A 20,548-nucleotide genomic window follows, 5' to 3' on the forward strand; every position below is an offset into this window, starting at 1 on the left:
TATTAAGGAATGTGAGAGAGAGAGAAAAAGAGAGAGAGAGACAGATCTAGTTCCATAGAGAAGTCTGAGTGTCCATCTTCCAGTCTCTCCTCCAAGAATTCTTCGTTCTAACTCAAATCCAATTAAATATATCTTCTTCTGGCCTCTGGTCCTCTTTTTAAAGATCCTTTTCTCTTGTGTCACTTCTCCTAAATTTCAAGTCTACCAATCACAGCAGAAGCTCCTCTCCAGGACTACCCACTCTTTAGTTCACACCTTTGGTTAGATTAAACCTTTTTTGGTTACTTAATACCTTTTTTGGTTAGTTCACCTTTTGTAGTTAGTTAACACTTTTTTGTAGTTAAATTTGGTAGGTATACTTCAAATACTGAGTTACCACCTTTTGGGGATTAAAATCTAAAAATAAATTGTGGATTACAACTGAATCTTCCCAATAATGGAAGAGCTAAGTACCTTCATTGTTACAATCAGGGGATTACAATTTAATCTTTACAATAAAGGAAGAGCTAAGTATCTTCATTGTTACAATCAGGGGAGAGCTAAATCCAAAGTTCACACTTGCCTTCTTGATTATAACTTGGACAGAATTTCTATAGATAGTGACCACTTTACAAAAATTCATTTAAAGATGTTTAAGTTTCTAAAGAAGGTCTCATGGAAATAAGGTCATAAAGCTTGTTATGTTCCCAGGGTTCTCCTGCTGGGCATAACAGATAGAGCACACTAGACTTGTGCAGTGAGATAGATATGTGTGACCTTAGGCAAATTTTGCCTCTCTGGGCCTTAGTGTTCTCATCTATAAACTGAATGAATTGAAACTAATTGCCTCAAAGTTCTCTTCTAGCTCTCTGCATTTATGATCAGTAAACCAACCATATCAATTCTGTATAAAGTATGTCTGAATAGTACTGATTCTACAAATGCAGTCAGGAAAGAAGAAAAAAATATTTCTACCTCCAGAATTTAGTCCCCCATATTCTGCTGGAAAGAAGAATAAGAGCTTCCTTTTTTACTGAGTATAAGGCCAGATTGGGCAAATTTTTATAAAAGGTGACTTCTGTTTTTTAATTAGAGATTTTTAAAACTTGTATTTTAAGAAAAAAATAGATATTGTCAAGATTGAATTTGTCTCTCCCCTGATTGTGAAGATTAAATTGTAATCCCCTGTCTATTTTTAGATTTTAATCCCCCAAAATGTGTAAGCATGGTACTTAGAGTTGAGTATGAAGATCTACTCATTTTGGATTTTAACCACAAAAAGGTGTGAACACCCATTTCATACATTGAGAGGGAGGTCTGTGACCCACATGTGAAAGAGTGGGAAGTCCTAGAGTGGAGCATCGGCTGTGATTGGTAGACATAAAAACTTAAGGGAAGTGGCACAAGAGAAAAAGGTCTTTAAAAGCGGAAACAGAGACACACACAGACACACTCGTAGTGAAGAGACACACTTGTAGTGAAGAGAGTCACTTGGAGTCTGAAGAGAGACACTTGGAGTTTTGAAAGAGACACATTTGGAGAGGTGCCTGCTGGAGTTGAGGCTGATAAAAAAATCTACTGATTGAACTGACAGGTGGTGAGTGTAAAAGGCTGACTTCCTTTCCTTGGCCTTTGGGCCTAGAAATTCCTACATGGGTCAGAGGAAGCTGAAGCACTCTCTCTCCCCTTTTCTTCTCTTTCTCTCTTCCCTCTATTGTAAAAGAAACTACCATAAATTCCATTTGACTTTAGTAATTTATTTTTGGGATTTAGAAATTAAATCCTTGGCGACCAATTAAATATTCTGTCCAACCATGAAACTAACAATATTGAGATCTAATATTAATTAATGAATCTGAGGGTATTAACTTGGAAGTAATGGAAGTAACACAGAACTATTAAATAGTCAGAAAAACCAAGTCTTTAATCAGGATAGGGATACATCCAGTATTTAATTCTTTAGTCAGAGCCTGGTGCCACAACTTTTCCAGGGTATAAAGCCTAGACTCTGGGGATGTTATCCCTGGTTGTGCCACCATGCTAGATGAAGACTCCAAGGAACAAAAGAATTTGGGGAATATATATACCATTTGGGTGAAAACCAGGGGCAGGGAGAGATGATTGACATTACTATAGCTACAAAGAAAATGGGAGTGTTCAAACTACACTGACTGAATACAGTCAAGCTTGGGAAAGGAATCATACCTAGAGGCCAGGGCATAAAAGAAGGAGCTGCTTCCAATGGATACTAAAGGATGGTTCCTGCCCAGGTCTGGGGTCTTCTTGGTAAAGGGTCTGATACCATAGGGGAGACTACCCAAGATAAAGAGGGTCCTTAGCATATGCTTAGTCCCACCCAACTAGGATTGTCATTCACTTGAGGATCTGCCACTCAATCTGAAACTGTTAGCTTGGGATTCCCTCAGGGTAGATTCTCATGGGAAAAGGGAACAAGGACAAGCTTTGGGGTCTCCAATTTACAAGCTATTCCTAAAACTTGGTGTTCATCAGATCTTACTAGGCTACAAGTTTGGGGTTCCTAGATTCCATGATGACAAGGGTTTAGATTTAGAAAGGGTTTAAGAAACATATTCTCCAACTTAATGAGAAAGCGGAAGCCCATAGACCTTCAATCATTTGTTAGGTGTTACATTGATAAGTGGCAGAGCCATATTTCAGACTCTGGTCTTCTGATTACAAATACATTATGCTTTCTATTAGGTCCGGCAGGAGTTTTTGTGTTTTTGGAAGAGGATGCTCTTTAAACTAAATAAGTCTTTAATTGGGTGAACCTTTTGCAGAGTGACGAAATAAAAAATTAAGGCAGCATAAGTGATAGAATCCACCAGTAGTATGGAAAAGGAGTCCTGGGTTTGAATTCTAGCTTTTTAACATCTCGTTTTTGTCACTACCTGCCTTATTTTAACTGTCTGTAAAAGGAATGTTACAGATTGAATCATCTCTAAAGTTTCTAAATCCAATCCCATTTTCTTTGTAGAATTCACATTTTTTTGTAAGCTTTCATTTTTATCAGGGATGAAGGGGAGGAGCATCTATTCAGAAATAGGGAAGTAGAGAGAATATAGGGTAGAGACAGATGTGAGTATATGGGCTATTTGTAAGTGGGGAGCTCCCAGTACTTATTTGTTATTTACATCTGCTTTATAGCATAGGATCATATCTTGTATTAATACTATTGTTTTTAGTAGTGTTTGAAAGAATTTGCTATAGTTGGGTTGGACTTTTTTTTAATAGCATAAAGTTTGATCTGTGTTGTTTCCTGTTTTGTTTGGAAACTTGTTGGGTTAGGTAACAAACTAACTCTTCCAAATTCAGTTACTAGTTACCATGTGGATCTATCTGTAACTAACTATTATTTGCATCCCAAAATCAGCATGTCCAAAACTGAATTCATTATCTCCCTCCTTAAATACTTCTCTTTTCCTTCTTTCCCTATTCCTTTTGAGGACTCTACCATACTTCCAGACATCCAAGTTCATATCCTCTGATTTTTCATTCTCCCTCACTTTGTTGGAAGTTCTAATCTATTCTGTCTCCAAAATATCACTTACATTTATACTCATTCAATCACTACTTGAGTTCAAGTTATCAAGCATTTATTAATAACTTCAAAAGTCTCTGGAACTGTGCTAAGTGCTCAGGAAACTAAGAGAAATAAAAAAGAAAGACAATCCCTGCCCTCTGGGAGCCTGTACTCTAATGACAGAGTTGGGAGCCTGTACTCTAATGACAGAGTTACATATAAATGGTTAATGAAAAGAGGAGCAGGGGGTGGGGATGGGGGTGGGGGGGTCTGCATAGCCTGAAAGAACTTCCTGCTTGAGAAGGCTGCTGGAGCATGGAAGCAAGGCTGCTTTGTGGGGAAGAAGGGAAACTTTGGGAGACATGGGTTATTGGAGGAATTTCTTAATTTTGCCTCGTCTCTTTCCTCTTTAATTTGCTTTCATTCTGCTTCTAAAACAGGTGTGACCATTCCATATCCCTGGCTCTGGAAGCTCCTGTGTCTCCTTATCAGCTCTAGGGGGAAATACAGATTCTCATTTCCCATTATAGTCTGACTCCAAATTTCCTTTCCAGATTGATTTCACATTAATTCCTCTGCTTTTCACCCAAAATTAACTTTCACTTCCTCATGCATGATATTGAACAGGGAGTCCTTCATGCCTGGATTGCTTTATTTCCCCTTCTTTAGTTCTTAGAATCCTTAATTCCTTTCCAAATTTGGTTTAGAGGCTACCTTTTATGTTATGTGAGGCCTTTCCCTTGGTCTCGGGTGTTAGTACTTTCCCCATTTTCCAAATTACTTTGTATTTATCTGTGTACATATTCTTGCCACCCTCAATTGAATATAAACCCCTTGACTTTGATTTTTGTCTTTATATTTAGTAAATACTTAATAAAAAAATTTTTATTGAATTGAATTGAATATAATGGAAAATTTTCTTAAAAGTTCTTAGATCTTACTAGAGCCCTGCTCTGATGCATCATTATGGAGTGGAGATGACTCAGAAGAGTGTAAATGTAAACTCTGGTAAATCCTTGTAAACCAGGTCTATTGAGCATGAACAAGATGATGGATTAAGAAGTTTTCATATAACATTTGTGACCTTGGTTCCTCAGCATCTGCAACTCTTAGGGACAAAAATAAATATGATTTACTACTTTCTCTGTGGAGATGGTGTCTCTTAGACCTGTGATGGCAAAGGGGGGGGGGGGGGTGCCTGCCTGAGGGAGAACAGGTGGGCTAGAAGCTCTGGAAAACATAATAGTGGCTTGTCAATCTCCCAATCAGCCCTATATCCAGATTAAAACCTGATTTCAACCCTTGACCATTTGCTAAAAAGGCTAATTTGGAGGATAACCCCTTTAGGAAGGCTGGAACATGATGGGGTAAATGTGTCAGGATGATGTCATTTGACCTGAGGGTTATGTTTTTCTATAAATAAGGGTTTTTTCTCTAAACTGGGGAGGGGTTGCTCTTTTTCTCTAGGTTTGAGGGGATCATAGCTCACATAACTAGAGAGGAGACAGAGTGATTGCATCCCTCACCTCTACCTCTCCCCAAGCCTGATTACATCACCTGCCCCCCTGCCTAGCAGTTCAATGGGAGTGCTTCCTACCTCCCCTAGGTGGAGTAAGGGGGGGAGGGGAGGGAAGTAGTTCACCTGGCATTCAGTATGGGGAGGGGCACAGCATATGGTATTGGGGGGAGGGGGACCTAGCATTCCATCTCTAAAATGCTCCCCATCACTGCCCTAGGGGATCCTTTGCAAGTATTGAAGTACAACATCCAAAATTAATTACAAGAGATTTTGTGCAAATGTAAGAAGAATAAAATCACACAAAAAGTTGATTTATTCAGCCTGTTTTTAAACAGTTCTCTAGTTAAAGTTCTACACTCTTTTCCTTTTATTCCCAGTACACACAATCTTCATTATTTCCTCATAACTGAAGTGCTTTAAGAAGCTATGCTAGGGGGGCAGCTAGGTAGCTCAGTAGATTGAGAACCAGGCCTAGAGACAGGAGGTCCTAGGTTCAAATCCGGCCTCAGCCACTTCCTAGCTGTGTGACCCTGGGCAAGTCACTTGACCCCCATTGCCTAGCCCTTACCACTCTTCTGCCTTGGAACCAATACACAGTATTGACTCCAAGATGGAAGGTAAGGGTTTAAAAAAAAAATTAAAAAAGAAGAAGCTATGCTAGAAGTCTTATCTCCTTTTCCCAAGGAACCTTTTACTTCTTATGGATGATGTTATTCAAGACATGGAAAAATCCCCAATTTAGGCAATGCACTGCACTTAAAAATTAGGAGGTTTCAGTTCTGTTGCCAGATCACTGATTTAGAATGTTATACAAGTTCTCTGTCTTTGCTTCACTTTTACCCTTCTTGGTTTCCTAGCACACAGAACATGGGCACTTATTGATTGCCTGACTTTTCTTTTGGGGGATATTGAGATCAAATATAAAATTACACTCCCATGTGTAAAAAATCTTGAAAAATTGATAGAAAGTAAAATCAGTATTGTATGGGAGAAACATCATATTCTTAAAATCTTGATAAGGCTTGTCATTTTCTCCCTCTCTCCATCTCCCCCGACATTCTTTACTTTCAGCTTCTCGCTCTTGCTTCAAACTTTGTTCCACAGAATCATTTACCATATTCTGGATATGCCTATTTACAACTCTTTCCCCACCTCTCACACACATACCTACCCTGCTATATATATAAATGGGGCATGTGTATACACATATTCTGTTTGTCTCTGTCTCTGTCTCTCTGTCTGTCTGTCTCTCTCTCTCTCTCTCTCTCTCTCTCTCTCTCTCTCTCTTTCTCTCTCTCTCTCTCTCTCTCAAATTCTACCTGAAGTCATCGCTATAGTACAAAAACAGCCCTGGATACTCTAGGTCTTGATCTTTCTTCTCTAAATACAAAGAAATGACATTTATAATTTATTACCTACTCTTACAATTTTGTCATCTTCTTTGCTATTTCATGTCTTATTTTCTCCTCATCAGAACTGTAAAGTTCTTGTGGACGAGAAACCCTGTATTTTACTACTTCCTTACCTATCATTGCTATCAGAATATACTATAGGTGCTCCATAAATATTTGTTAATTTATATTAAGTAATAGATGGTGAAAGATTTATATTTTATAGAAAGAGCATAGACATTTAGTTTAGAAAAACAGCTGACCATTTCTTATTATTAATCATTTGGGTGGTGTGGTATAAAATGTTCAGACATATAAAGCTGAAATTCTTGGTTTCCATGACATACAGTAAATGAGATCTTATTTTGTGAGGACATTTCCAAGGATTGTTTATCCTTACAGTTAATTGACTCTATGTACCATGGAAGTGATATGGTAATCTATGCTCAAAACATTGTCATCCTTAAAATGCTATATAAATGAAACCTTTTTGTATTCTTTTGCCTTTCTTAAGAATGAACTTATCTTTGTAGGACTATGAAAGACAATTTTGTTTTCAGGAAGATCTTTTTATTTTAGCAGTAATAATCTCCTTGGTGACAGAGAAAGTGAGATACCAGGTGGTAAATATTTTGAGTATAGCCAAAACCTGTTTTCAAAAAGAGATGATTAGTTTTGTTTGTTTGTTTCTTTGTTTTCTCAGAGTTACAGTTAAAGATTTAATGATTGGGGCAGTTAGGTGACTTAGTGGATTGAGAGCCAAACCTAGAGATAGGAGGTCCTGGGTTCAAATTTGACCTCAGTTACTTCTTACCTGTGTGACCCAGGGCAGATCACTTAATTCCCATTGCATAGCCCTTATGATATGGAGTTATGGCTTTTAAATTCACTCAAAATTGGTGTGGCCTACCTAGTCAAGTTTTTTTTTTAATCTAAATTCATTTTAGATTTTAATTAAGATGATCAGAATATGTTAGATAGCTCTGCAGTTGGCATTTCCTGATTTTTGATTATTTTCTAGAGTCTTACCTATTAAACTTTTCTAATCTATGTATCAGTGGGGATTGATTTTTAAAAAATAGTGAATAATAGGTAGTACTCACCTAATCCCTTGCTGTTAACCTGGTAGTATAAAGAGATTAAGAGATAATGAATTGCCAGGAACTCCTAGATAATTTTTTCAAGTTCCTAATGTTGCCCTGCTTTTAAGTGGAACCTCTCCTGACAATTCATGTTAACATTTAGGAAATTCCATAGAGATGGGCTAGTACCATCCTGACAGCTCATAGTTCCGCATCTACCTTCCTAATTGTTTCCTTGGGATTATTTGGATGGTGTAGAAAGCTTTTGGCAAATCCCCTTTATTATTGAAGTCATTGTTGCCAGCCAGAATAAGATTAAAGGTGCTTAAGTCTGCAGAGTTGTTTCTAATTTGTACATGTCATTTTAGTGGCATTTTAACAGAATTCTGTCTTTTTCCCCTCCTTCTCCCTGTGGTACTATGCTGAGGTAGGTCTGAAAAGCCAAGCCATTGGAAGAAATCTCATTTTGTTCTCCTAATTATTATGCTGGCACTCAGGAGATAATTTTTCCCTTCATGCACTGCCAATTAATATGCAAATGAGATGATAAATATTTATGTGGTGATTTAAATTATGCAGAGAGTGCTTTCAGTGTACTCTGCAAATGAATTGTTCCTGGACTTCAAAGTGCTGGCTGCTGTGCTAACGAGAGGAGATTTGCATAAGGCCCTAATCATGCGCATACTGATTAAGCTTCATTATGGAAACTGCCAGCTGCAATCTTTGTTTCTATTTTATTACAAAAAGGGGAACTTTTCATGCTTCAGTTGCCTTGACAATGTCAGTCCTAGCTAGTAGGAGAGCCTAAAACTCCCCAGAGCAACTGAAGTTTCCTTATTCAGTTGAAGATTGCTATGGTGTAACTGAAGTTGTGTATTTTGCTTCTCCCTGTCCCCTTTCCACCCCTAACCCCCATTCCTTTCTCATTCTGTTTTAAAGCTGTAGTGTAGATTTGTGAAAATCGTCCATCCTTTTCCCCAACTTCCTTGCTTTTTCTTCCTTCCTTTGGATTTTCTAACCTGTAGAGGATTTCTGAGCAATGCTGGACTGCAGTGACTATGTTCTAGGTGGGTACCCACTCACTTCTTTTTTTATAAGCTTAATATGGAAATAAGAGGGGGGTTGACATGCATAAATGCTTAATCACATATGCAACCACTTTTGAGGGGGGGAATAGAAGGAGGGGGAAGGAAAGCTTTTGCAAAGCTAAAGCTCAGTCCTATCTGTGGGTCTCTTTCTGTTATTCCCCCCCCCCCCCCCTCTTTTGGTTCAGAGGATGTTTTCAACAAATATCTTGCATTTTTGATAAGATTTCTGCTTTGTGATTTTCTCCCCCCCTAAAATTGACTTGCCATGGAAACTTGTGTCACCTAACCAAGTCTCTTGGTTTTTAGAAACATACTCCAAATCATAGACTATCATAAACATTTTGAAAATGTGATCTACATAACAATAAAAAATAAAGTGGATAATTATTTCCTCTGATGCTACAATGTAAACTGTGATTGCTTTTTTTTAAAGCCAATTTTTATTTACTTCCCTTTGTGCCAAATAATTATATGTAGTTCTTGAAAACTATTTTTTTTTCAGGGCTCTGAAACCTTTTTTTTAGGATCTGCAAAGTACAATGCATTGTGGAAAACTGGAACATTTGAGTGTTTTGGCTTTGCACATTTGAGTGGTCAATATTTTAACGTGAATATCTAAGACACTTTGGTTTGCAGATATACTGCCATTTTCATAATAACAGAAAAAACTATTCATGAACTATTGGAAACCTATTTTAAGGATAGTGTGATTTGTCATCATAGTCATAGGCCCTAAAGTTCATAGGATCAGACCAGTCAGAAAGCATTTATTATGGATCAAAAGTTGGAAGGAACCTTTGAGATCCTTGTGATAATGGCTACGACAAGCCCTTAACTTTTTTATACCTGTTTCTTCATTATAATTATGTGTCCTCTTCAAAGGAGTGTTGACAGAATGAAAGATTGGTTAGGAAAAATATCATTTTAATCTTTGTAGAAAAGGAGCGCTTCATAAACCTGAACTGTGGATTAAATTGCATAGTAAAACCCCTAACATCTGGAACTCAACTTAGATGCCTCCTTAGAGGAAAAAGAGGAATTTAAGAAGAAACAAGTTCCTATGAGGCATTTATTAAAAACAGCAACTTTTAGGGTATGCCTTGGGTACAGCCCAGTTTCCTCTATCATTTCCAATTCTTTGATTCTCTGTCTTCAATATTAAATATTGAGAAACTATGTTTAGAACAATGTCCTAGGAACCCTATAAATTCCTTAACCATCAAAGAAAGTATTGTATTTACTCAGAAACTAAAAATAATATAATTTAAAGTAATTCTAAACAATAAAGGTCAAAACCAAAAGGTTTATTTTTTTTTTTTCAGAATTCTTAGGAAGCTAGGAAAAATTAATCAAAATTTCCTGGTACTTCTTTCCTAACTACCCACTCTGCCTCTTGCTTTCCAGATTGTCTTGAAATAATCTGATGTGATTGTGAAAGTCTTGAAAAAATAATAGGATATTTTCAGGAGATTCCTATTGGCTACCTGTAACATAAATTAAAGATTGTCATTGTTTAAGGTTATCTAGGATGGCATTTCACAGTTAATATCTAGATACTACTGCTTCCTAATCCAAGTTTATGGTTGCCCAGAACATTCCACTCCTTCTTGGGAGTTCTTTTTTTCATTTGAACTCTTTTCAAGCTTTAATGCTAGTTCATCATCTTTCCAATGATTTTTTCAAATCTATTCTATACATAACAGCAGTAACTGTTTACCTTTCCCATTGCATTTGTTTTTCTACATTGTCTCATAAAAGTTTAGTTAGGTCACACGGAAAGCCAGATTTTAGTCAGAGGGTCAAGCACCTGCTGCTTTCAATCCTAGCACTTCATGCTTTCAGTTAATATTTAGTGTCATTTTCTGAATAGATTTTGTTTTAATGTCAAAAAGTGACTTGAGGGATGGAAGGCCATCCCTTCCAACTAATCAGGTGTTGCCCTTTAAATTTCCAAAGAGAATGATGCTATGGGATTTCTTATATGTATAGGTAATAGCTTATGTCACAGAAATAACTGGTATTCTTTTCATTGGAAGTGGAATTTATATTTGAAAAATCTTTGCTATTCTTACCCTTCATACTTGGAAATAAAAGTTTTGTGATAAGGAGGATGACAGATGTCTCAGCAACTGGGAACAGATACATTAGAATCATAGGATTAGATCTGAAAGGATCTTTCAGGTCATTTAGTCTCATCCCTTTATTTTACTGATGAGGAAACTGATGTCTGGAGAAGTGAAGAAACTTTCCTTAAATCATACAGATGCTAAGCCCCACAGCTGGGAATTCAAACTGAACTGCCCTGACTGAAACCCCTAAGCTTTGCTGCAATATTTAAATTTTCATTACCTGTCAGAGCCCTTCATTAGGGACTAGGTACCAAATAAGTATTTCCCAATTTGATTTCCTAGTTGGATGTTTTGACAGATAGATAAAAAACACTTAAAGTTTTCTGTTTTCACAAAACTAAAACAACAACATTGTCTATTGATAATTACTAACTAGTTCTTCTCAATAGAAAAAAGCTACTTGTTTGAGAATGAGTGTGCCGAGTTTCCAGTAGATATATAGAATAAAGACATTCTTTTAAAAAATATTTGCTTTTGACACTTTGGAAGATAGAGTAGGAGAATATTCTCACACTGTATTGCAATAGGCCTTCTTTAAAAAAAATCCTCTAGAACAATATTAATTTTAAATGTATATACCTAAATTAGTGAGTTTATCCAAAATTCACTAGGGGTATATAACAGTATTTTGTTGTCACTGCAGATCAAATAGATAGCTATGTTCACCTGTTCATTGTTGAAATTATCCCAACTAATAGAAAATCGAATGATACTAATATTTGTGTAATTTGACATTTCTTTTGAAAATAGAAGGAAAGATTATCATTTGAAATGGTCACTAGAGATAGATACTTTGGTTCCTTTATATTTTATTTTCCTTTTGAGATTATTGTGTATCAGTATTTATCCTGATTCTGAAATAAGCTTTTGTATGCCAAAGTTAGCATATTGGCCTTAATTTTCTATATTTGGTTAAATTGATGCCCTGTCTCAATTAGTGAGACATTTGCTGATGTACTCCTTTACTGGTAAATACTCAGACTGTATTGGGAGCATCAATGACTCATGGAGGTCAATTGTTACCACAAGTTTATTTCTTTTAGTAAAGTATCATGGTTCATAATAGAAATTTTATTCCTCATTCATGTCATTCCTCTAGTTTCACAGTAGACATTTGATTTGTATTTATTTATTAGGTTTCCTTTGCTCACTTTGTCCAATGTTGTTTTGGTATATCTATTTCTTACTTGTGAAACATCAAAGGGTAAAGACTAGCACAGAAGTTCTTCATTATTTATTATAAGTTATTTCCTTTATCAAATAAATTTCCTATTTTCTCCCTACCATCACTGTTTATTTAGTTGACTTTTCTCTGTACAACACAACACAACATAATATAATATACATTTATTAAGTAACTACAGAATGCCAAGCACTGTGTCAAGTGCTGAGTATAAAAATGAGAAAAAGAGACATAGTCCTTACTCTCAAGGAGCTTACACTCAAAAGGAAGCTAACAGGGAGGGATAGATAAAGGTACACTGTATGGGGAGCATGTTGATGATTGGTGGAGTGGAATCCAAGGAGTGGATAGGAAATGAAGTATGAAATAGAAAACACAACACTCAGAAATAGCTTTGTTTGCCTCAGTTTCCTCAACTATAAAATGGGAATAAGAGCACCTTTCTTTCAGGGTTGTGAGGAGTAAGCAAAGTAACTTTGTTAAAACACACACAGAATACCTAGTACATAGTGAGTGTTCAATAAATGGTTATTTGCTTCCCTCCTTGAACTTCATTCATCTCTGTTTTAATGTAGACTCAAGAATGAACAATCCGTCAGAAACAAGTAAACCATCAATGGAAAGTGGAGATGCCAATACAGGTAAGAGAAAAATGTCTTCAGATCTATCTTTTCTGTTATATCAGATTGAGAAAGAAAAGGGAATTTGTCACATAAGTATAGCCCTTGCTATGCCAAATATTTTGCATATAAAAAACTGTTAGCAACATTGAATTATCTTAAATATTATGAGCAGAATTTGGAGCTGTGCAGGACAGAATTGAGAGCTATCAGAAGTTGCATTGACAGATTTCAGTGGATTCAAGAAAATTCCTAACACCTATTTAAAGTGAAATGGACTTCCCCAGGGAAATTAGGTATTCTTCATTGTTGATATTCAGAGACTAAATGACCACTATTGGTCAGTTGTTAAGGTACTGGTTGAACCATCAAACATCTAAGCTTCCTTCTAACTCTGAGATTCTGTGATTTTGAGTAATTATTTGGGCTTGGGGAACTATGTTTGTTATTGTGGACATATTCAGAGTTACCTTCAACCTTACTTTTTATCCTTGTTCACATATTCTTAACAAGACTTAAACCCTTCCTCTAACAGCGTTCAGGCTACTATCCATTAATAACTTTATGACAGAAAAATGCCTCTGAAAATGTGTGCATGTTCTTCCACTTGATTATGCAGGCCTCTTCATTTGCTTATGTAAAATGAACTTAGTAGGGTTGTGTATGATTCTTTCTCCCCCCCCACCCCCCTTTTTAAACCCTTGCCTTCTGTCTTAGAATAAATTCTGTGTATTGGTTCTAAGACAGAAGAGTGGTAAGAGCTAGGTAATGGGGATTAAGTGACTTGCCCAGGGCCACACAGCCAGGAAGTATCTGAGGCCAGATTTGAACTAGGACCGCCTATCTTTAGGCCTGGTTCTCAATCCACTGAGCCACCAGATAACCCCTCTAGCTCCCTTTTTAATCTCATGTTATTTCTGAATTTGTGATAAATCAGCCATTCTTCTGCTGATAAGCCTGCTAAGAGGGTAAGGGAAGACCTAATTTTTCCAAAGTCTTACTCAACCACAGATTTACCATACTATAATCATAACCCCTATTTTCACTTCACTAGCACCTTCTGTAAATATCCTTCCTTCTCATTGAATCCCTACATTGATAAAGGAATGCTCTATATCCTTGATTTGACTCCCAAGGATAGAACCCATTGTCCTTCTGTCACCTACTTCTGGGGGAGGAGGGGAAAAGAAATGTTTTGTGCATACATGTGTACAGTTTAAGAATATATTTTCAGATGTGTTCAGGTGCAGAAATTAACCCTAATTGATGAAAGAAGTAGGACATAGGAAGAGCATTTTTGTATGAAGATCAAAGAAAAACTTGTTGAGCTACATTTCTTTTAGAAATAAAATTTCCAAAATTTTCAAGGTATAGGGGAACTTAAGATGAAGTAAGCATTTTCTTTAGAAAAAAAGTAGAAAAATGAAAATGTAATTTTGTGTTCTTTAAGTAACTTTTAAAATGTTGTAGCATGTATATTATGTATGACTGCTCATAACATGATTGTAATATTAAGGGCAAAATGGTGGACTAGTAGGTAGTTTGTTCAATCAACTTTAGAAACTTTTTAAAAATATGATGTTTTTTCCAGTTATTCAATTCTTTAACTTAAAAATTTTTTTTTATTTTTGCCAGCATATGAGGGGGCAAAAATTTGAGAAGAAAAAAATCCCCATCAATCAACTTTACAGCAAAAGAAATCCATATGTTTCTGGAACTAATGCCCTTCACAAAAGAGATTTCCATTTTTTAAGAAGTTTTTTTTCCCCCCCTCAGAAAATTTTGTATTTTTACATTTCTATAAAAATCTTGAATGAAATCCTTAGATAAATGTTTCATTATGTAGCTACTTGGCTTCAGTACATATAAGATAAATTGTTTAAAACTTCATAGTGTATGACTTGTTTTGGTATAAATTCATACATGTAAAAAGTGCTGGAGAAGATGATTGCAAAGCACTCTAGTTTCTTTGCCAAGAAAATCCCAAATGGTGTCATGAGGAATTAGACATGACTAAAATGACTGAACACAGTAATATAAATTTACAGTAATTATTACATCCAAATGAAGGTACTTTTGTTAGAAATCCCTTACTGCTTTAGTCATTCAACAAATATTTACTAAGTGTTAGGTGCTCTCAGAAATAAAAATATAAATAAGGAATCTATATTCCTTATATATATATAACATATATATTATATATATGTTATATATATATACTTGCCATCAGGCAACTTCTAGTTTTGTAGAGAGATAAGAAAAGTTCACAAATAACTCTTAACATAAGACAAAATATGTTAAGTAACAGATCTGAACCCTAAACATAGGGTGATGGGAGAGAGGAGCTATTTAGGGGAAAAAACATACTTAAAAATAAGGGGACTTGCATAAAACTTAAAGAAATAACTTTGGCATTGCAACTATGAAAATCATTAGAATTTGAGCAAATATATATGGATGAGGGAAGGGTATCTAGGGGGGGAAGAACGTGGAATGATCAATCATTAAACAATATTTTATTAAGCACCTACTCCATACCAGGCACTATGTCAAGTGGTGGGAACCCAAAGAAAGGTAAAGACGATCTTTTCTCTCAAGGAGCATCACAATCTAATGAGGAAGAAAGCATGCAGACAACTGCATATAAACAAGATATATACAGGATAAATTGATATTAAGGAGAATATTATAAAAGGTATGATTTTAACTGGGATTTGAAGGAAGGAGGTGGTGATGAAGGAGGACAGAATTCCTGGCATGGGAGACAGTCATGAAAATGCACAGTCTCCGGAGTAGGAAGGAGACAGGTTATGAAGGTCTTTGAACATGGAACAGGGTATTTTATATTTAATCCTTGAGGTAATAAAGAATCTCTGGAGTTTGTTGAGAGGAGGTGTTGGGGAAGATAGGGCATGGTCAGACCTGTCCTTGGGGAAAAATACTTTGATAGCTGAATGGAGAGAAACTCAAGGCAGAGATTTATAACTCAGGCATGAGGGAAGAAGGCCTGGACTGGAATGGTCTATGACACTAATAGAGAAAGAAGAGTATCAGAGAGGTGTTCGAAAGATAAACTCAACAAGTCTTGGCAACAAATTGGATGGGAGAGAAAGGAAATGATGAAATAGAATTAGAAAATGAAGATGACAGTCTAGGTTTCAAACCTGAGTTGGCAGTGTCAGAAGCTCTGTTAGAGCCAAGGAGGATGAACACTGAGGAAAAAGCTATTCTTAGATGACTAAAGTCATTGGAAACATTAAAAGAAGCCATTGTATTATCATTTCAGTACTTTGGAGTCTACTTACCAAGGCACACAGAGGAACTATATTACTGCAGCTACAAAATACTTATAGAAATGGTTGAAAAATATAGAAAAAGTTGGAGAAATATTAATTTCTCACAGATAAGTTGAACCAATATAATAAAAATGGTAATAGCACCTAAATTAATTCGGTTATTCAGTTCCATGCAAATCAAAGTACCAAAGAATATCAGGGAGGTATGTAACTATATATATTTCTATCCCCCCCCCCCAAATATTTATAACCCCACTTTTTGTAGTAGCAAAGGAGGAGGAACAAAGTACATGATCATTGATTGGAGCATGCTAAATAAGTTGTATATGAATATAATATAATTTTACTTGCCTTAAGAACCAATGAATATGAAGAATATGGAAAAGGATAAAAAATGTATTAATTGATGCAAAGTATGTAGAACCAGGAAATAATATATACAGTGGTTACAGCAATTTATATCAGGTCCTGATTATTGTGAATAATGTTGTACTATTCAGGGTGATAATAACATACTTAAAGTAAGGTCTTTAGTTTTAGCCCAGTAAATGTATAGTGTGAATTTGAGTTTGAGAGGAATTAACTACTAATTATTTATACTCTTTGGAACATGGCTGTGACTAGAAACCAAATAACAAGCAAGCTTGCTCCAAAAAGAGACATAAATATGAATCTAGAAGATGCATATTTCTCCCTTCCTTGCAGAGACAGGGAATTATATATGTTGAACATTATGGGTTAATTCGACTAAAATGGGGGTTTTTACCTCTTTCTTTTGTATTCTTGTATTACCCTCCTTAGTAACAATAATTGATTTAAGATATAGAATAAGACATACATTTTGGGATTTCTAAATATAGCCAATGTGGGAATTATACATACATTTGTTACAAGGTTTTATTTTTTCCCTTTTCAATTTGGAGGTTAGGTGCAACAAAAAAAAGTATTTGGGGATAAGATAGCCAAAATAAAAAGAGAAATATAAAAGGGACAAAACAAAATTATTGAAGCATTTCTTTAAAAAGTCATAGAAGAAAATAGAAAGAAGGCCAAAATCACAGACAAAGGCAGCTTTGGAACTTAATTGCATTCACAATTTATAAGGAAAGCCAGCTATATGTAATAAAAGTTAGCCACTTCGTGTACAGTTTTTAATTTTGTATATTGAAATGCTCGTTTTATTTGGCTTTAAGTTCAGAATTTTTTAAAAGTATGGGGAAAATATTTAATTGAAGGTTGATAGAGCCGGGAGATAATTATTAATGGAAAAAGTGGCTGGGGGGGGGGAATCAAGAGTAAAGTGGGAGTGCATTTGAAAAAAGAAGAGCAACATATCTTAATTGAGAAAAGAGGATGAAAGAAAAGAGCATATAGATCAGGTTCAGTTGGAATGAAGGAGTAGGAGCAATGAAAGGAAAAGAAAAGGGATTTTGAGAATTTGTCTTACAGGTGAGGTAATAGATTTTTGCATATTTGGATATAAGGTATGGCACTGTGGTTGGGTCACTGTAGTTAATTATGAAAGGAGATCATTGGACTTAAAAAGGTTGAAGAACTGTGAGACCAGCGAGTTCACCATCTGTGCCGATGACTTATCTGAGTCATAGAGAACAGAAGAGATGAGAGAAAGGAAAATAATGAATACTTTTGAAAGTCATTGATAGAAGCGGAAGAGTGCCCTGGGGAAGAGGTTGTTGATGATAAAGATAGGAAGAATAGTATAATCAGATATCATGGAGTTTAGGCAGAAGTAGCTGTGGAATCTAATAGGAAATAACTGGTTAATGGAGTGTAAGTGATAGGAACCTTAGAGAAAATATGTCCATTCACTCCTGGAGTCAGAATCCAGTTAGAGGAAAGGATCCAGTTGTCTGAAATGCATGTGAAAAATTTTTGGAAAAGAAAATTTCAAAAGGTGTAGAGTCTTGGTTAGGTATGATTCTTTGATTAAAATTTCCCAGAAGGGATGGAAGATGCTTTAGAATAAACAGGGAAACAATTTTAGTCAGAAGGAAAATGAGATTTGTCTGAAGAGACTGATATAGATGCTCAAATCACAAAACTTACTTATATTGACAAGAGAAATGTATAAAAGATGAAAGCAAGATCAAGTAACAGAGAATATATGTCATGGTATGGTAGAGTACTGTAAAAAAATATATCATGAACGCCAACTCTGGGATAAACTAAGGCTTGTAAGGAAGCCAAAGACAAAGGGGGAGGGGATTAGTTGGAGTGTTTTCCCTTCTAAGATTTTGGGAGTAAAAGATCTTTGGTGTCAATGAGAGCCTATTAACTGACAACAAAGAGAAATCAGAACTGCTCAGTTTATAAGTTGCTTCTTTTTACTCTACCAAGGAAAACAAACTTCAGGAGGAGTTGACAGAACCACAATGATTAACAGAGGGTTGATATCCAAAATCAATAAAAAATAGGATGTCTCTCTCGATCAGCCAGTCAATACACATTTATTAATGCTGCTATGTGCCAGGCATTGTGCTAAGCACTGAGGATGCAGAGAACAGCAAAGGAGAGCTTTTGCTCTCAAAAAATTCACCACATGCAAATGACAACATACAAACTAGATACATATAGGATAAATTGGAAATAATCTACAGAAGGAAAGGATAGAATTATGAAGGACTAGGAAAATTTTTCTATAGAAGTGATATTTTTAGATAGTTCTTGAAGAAAGACAAAGAAGTCAAGAGGGGGAGATGAGGAGCAAGAAAATGCCAGACATGGATGACAGCCCATGAAAATTCCAGGTGTCAGATGATGGAATGTCTTGTTTGAGGAACAACAAGAAAGACTACAGAATTGGGGAACCTGAGAGTATGATGGACTGAGGAGGGCAGTGGAAAGTGAATTATTTATGCAAAAGTAGAAAAATTGCTTTGCATCAGTGAGGGCTCTATTGAGGTTATGTGGCATAAATTTGTAATGGACCCAGTCAGCATGGGTTCATGATTTTTTCCAACTTCTTTTAGCAGCATGTTTTTAGGAAAGGTTGGTAGGAATGATCCAAACCTGAGGCTTGCCAAGGTAAAATTACAGTAAGGGAGCCAGGGACTCGGAGACAAAGGGACAGAGTTTCATTGGTCCATCAAAGGGTAGGATAAAGAAATGGTAGGCTAAGGTAGGGAGATGAGTTTGTCTGTTCATGTGTGTTTTCCTTTGTTCTCAAAGAGAACCAGTCACATCATGAGGTGATGTCTTGACTTGCATATGAATTGGATTCCATTGAGACAGAGTTGCACAAAGTCATCAGCCCCACTCTTCCAGAGTCATCAAAGTCTAGTGGCCAGACAAAATCAGGATGACTGGTAATGATTTGGGATACAATGGATGACCATGACATCTTTGATGTCTGACCAAGTTCTAAATGTTCCACAACACTTGCTTCATGGTTGTTGCAATAAATTGTTCTTAACCACCCATTCTGCCTGGGAAAACTTCAAATGGTCGAGGGGACATTCTCTCCCAGCTTACTGACAGATTTGAGGCCTTTTAGTTACTCTCAACCTGATGTAGTCCATTTTCTGAGAGTTTTACTACAGTGTGACTACTGCACATGCCACAACTTCTTAAGAGTCACAGGTGAGAGTTGGCTGAAAGATGGACATCAAAAGTGGAATAGCAGCACTGAAAAGGGACTGAAAAGCCCTTGTGCCACAGGAAGTGGCTATGGGGAACAAAAAGTATTCCATCTCTCCCCATCTAATGAAAGCAAGTATAGCCATTGTTGGGAAAGGAAGGCCAAGAAGGCTATTCATCAGAAGGGAGCCAGGCCTCAATAATAGCCAGACGATGGAAAGAGTAGGAAAGAAAAAGATTTAAGATGAAAGGAACTTTGTTACCTGAAACAGGCATTCTAGAAAGCACATTGGAAGAGTTATGTAGATTTAAAGGAGCTGGATTGAGATAAAGTAGGTAGGTTGAAGCAAATGGCAACAAGGGATTGGGTACTAGGGGACCAAAATTGGAGTTTGAATAATTATTTCTAGGAGATTCATAATTACTAGGATGAGGAAGGTTTGATCAGAGGAGGTTTATTAATCATCAAGGAATGAATTCAAGCAGGTTTTCATTCTATATGGGGATTTGGTCTCATTTTGGAGTTCTCTCAGGGTCCTATATCCTAGTTTCTGAAGAAATGGTATTATTTCCTTACCCCACAAGACAGACCATTCTCCTTTTGGAATAACTCCAACTGTTAGAAAGTTTTTGGTTATATCAATTTTACTTTTGCATCTTTATATCTGCACATGCTGATCCTAGTTTAAGATCTGTAAACTTTTCTCATGTTCTTCATGAGAACCTTTACTTTTGCAGGCACAATATCTCCCGTTACTTCTGTTTTTCTTCACATAGCATAAATTTCAGACCTTTTATTCTCCCTTCACTGTCTTCTAGGCACATTCTAGTTCATCAGTTTGGGTCCAGGCTTATAATATTGTTAATATTAAGAATTCCCAATGTGAAAACTCCTTCTGTCAGTGAAGTTTGGCATCTCTGTAATTTCAAAGTCTCAGAGAATCAACTGAGTTATCAATAGACTAAATCCCTTTCCTCTGGTCACATAAGCTAACGGGTGTCAGTGGCAGGCCTGGGTGCCAGGCTTTCCTGACTAGAAGGCAAGAATTCTCTCTACCTATATTAAATTGCCATTCACTTTATCCATATCCTTTCTAAAATGTGACACCTAGATTATTTC

At 36.2% G+C, this 20,548-nt stretch overlaps 1 protein-coding gene across 3 annotated transcripts in view; it reads left to right on the forward strand.

Annotated features, from left to right (window-relative positions):
• Positions 1-20,548, forward strand: part of POU2F1 (POU class 2 homeobox 1) — a 261,553-nt gene that overhangs the window by 110,950 nt on the left and 130,055 nt on the right. For 2 of the 3 annotated variants that reach the window (XM_056815490.1, XM_056815491.1), the window contains one exon: positions 12,491-12,556. In XM_056815490.1, the coding sequence (XP_056671468.1) occupies positions 12,491-12,556 (66 nt within the window). Of the gene's footprint in view, positions 1-5,241; positions 8,583-12,490; positions 12,557-20,548 lie in introns of those variants that run through there. The other variant, XM_056815492.1, reaches the window with a different exon arrangement.

This window comes from Monodelphis domestica, chromosome 2 (genome assembly GCF_027887165.1).
Source record: "Monodelphis domestica isolate mMonDom1 chromosome 2, mMonDom1.pri, whole genome shotgun sequence".
Lineage (NCBI taxonomy): Eukaryota > Metazoa > Chordata > Mammalia > Didelphimorphia > Didelphidae > Monodelphis > Monodelphis domestica.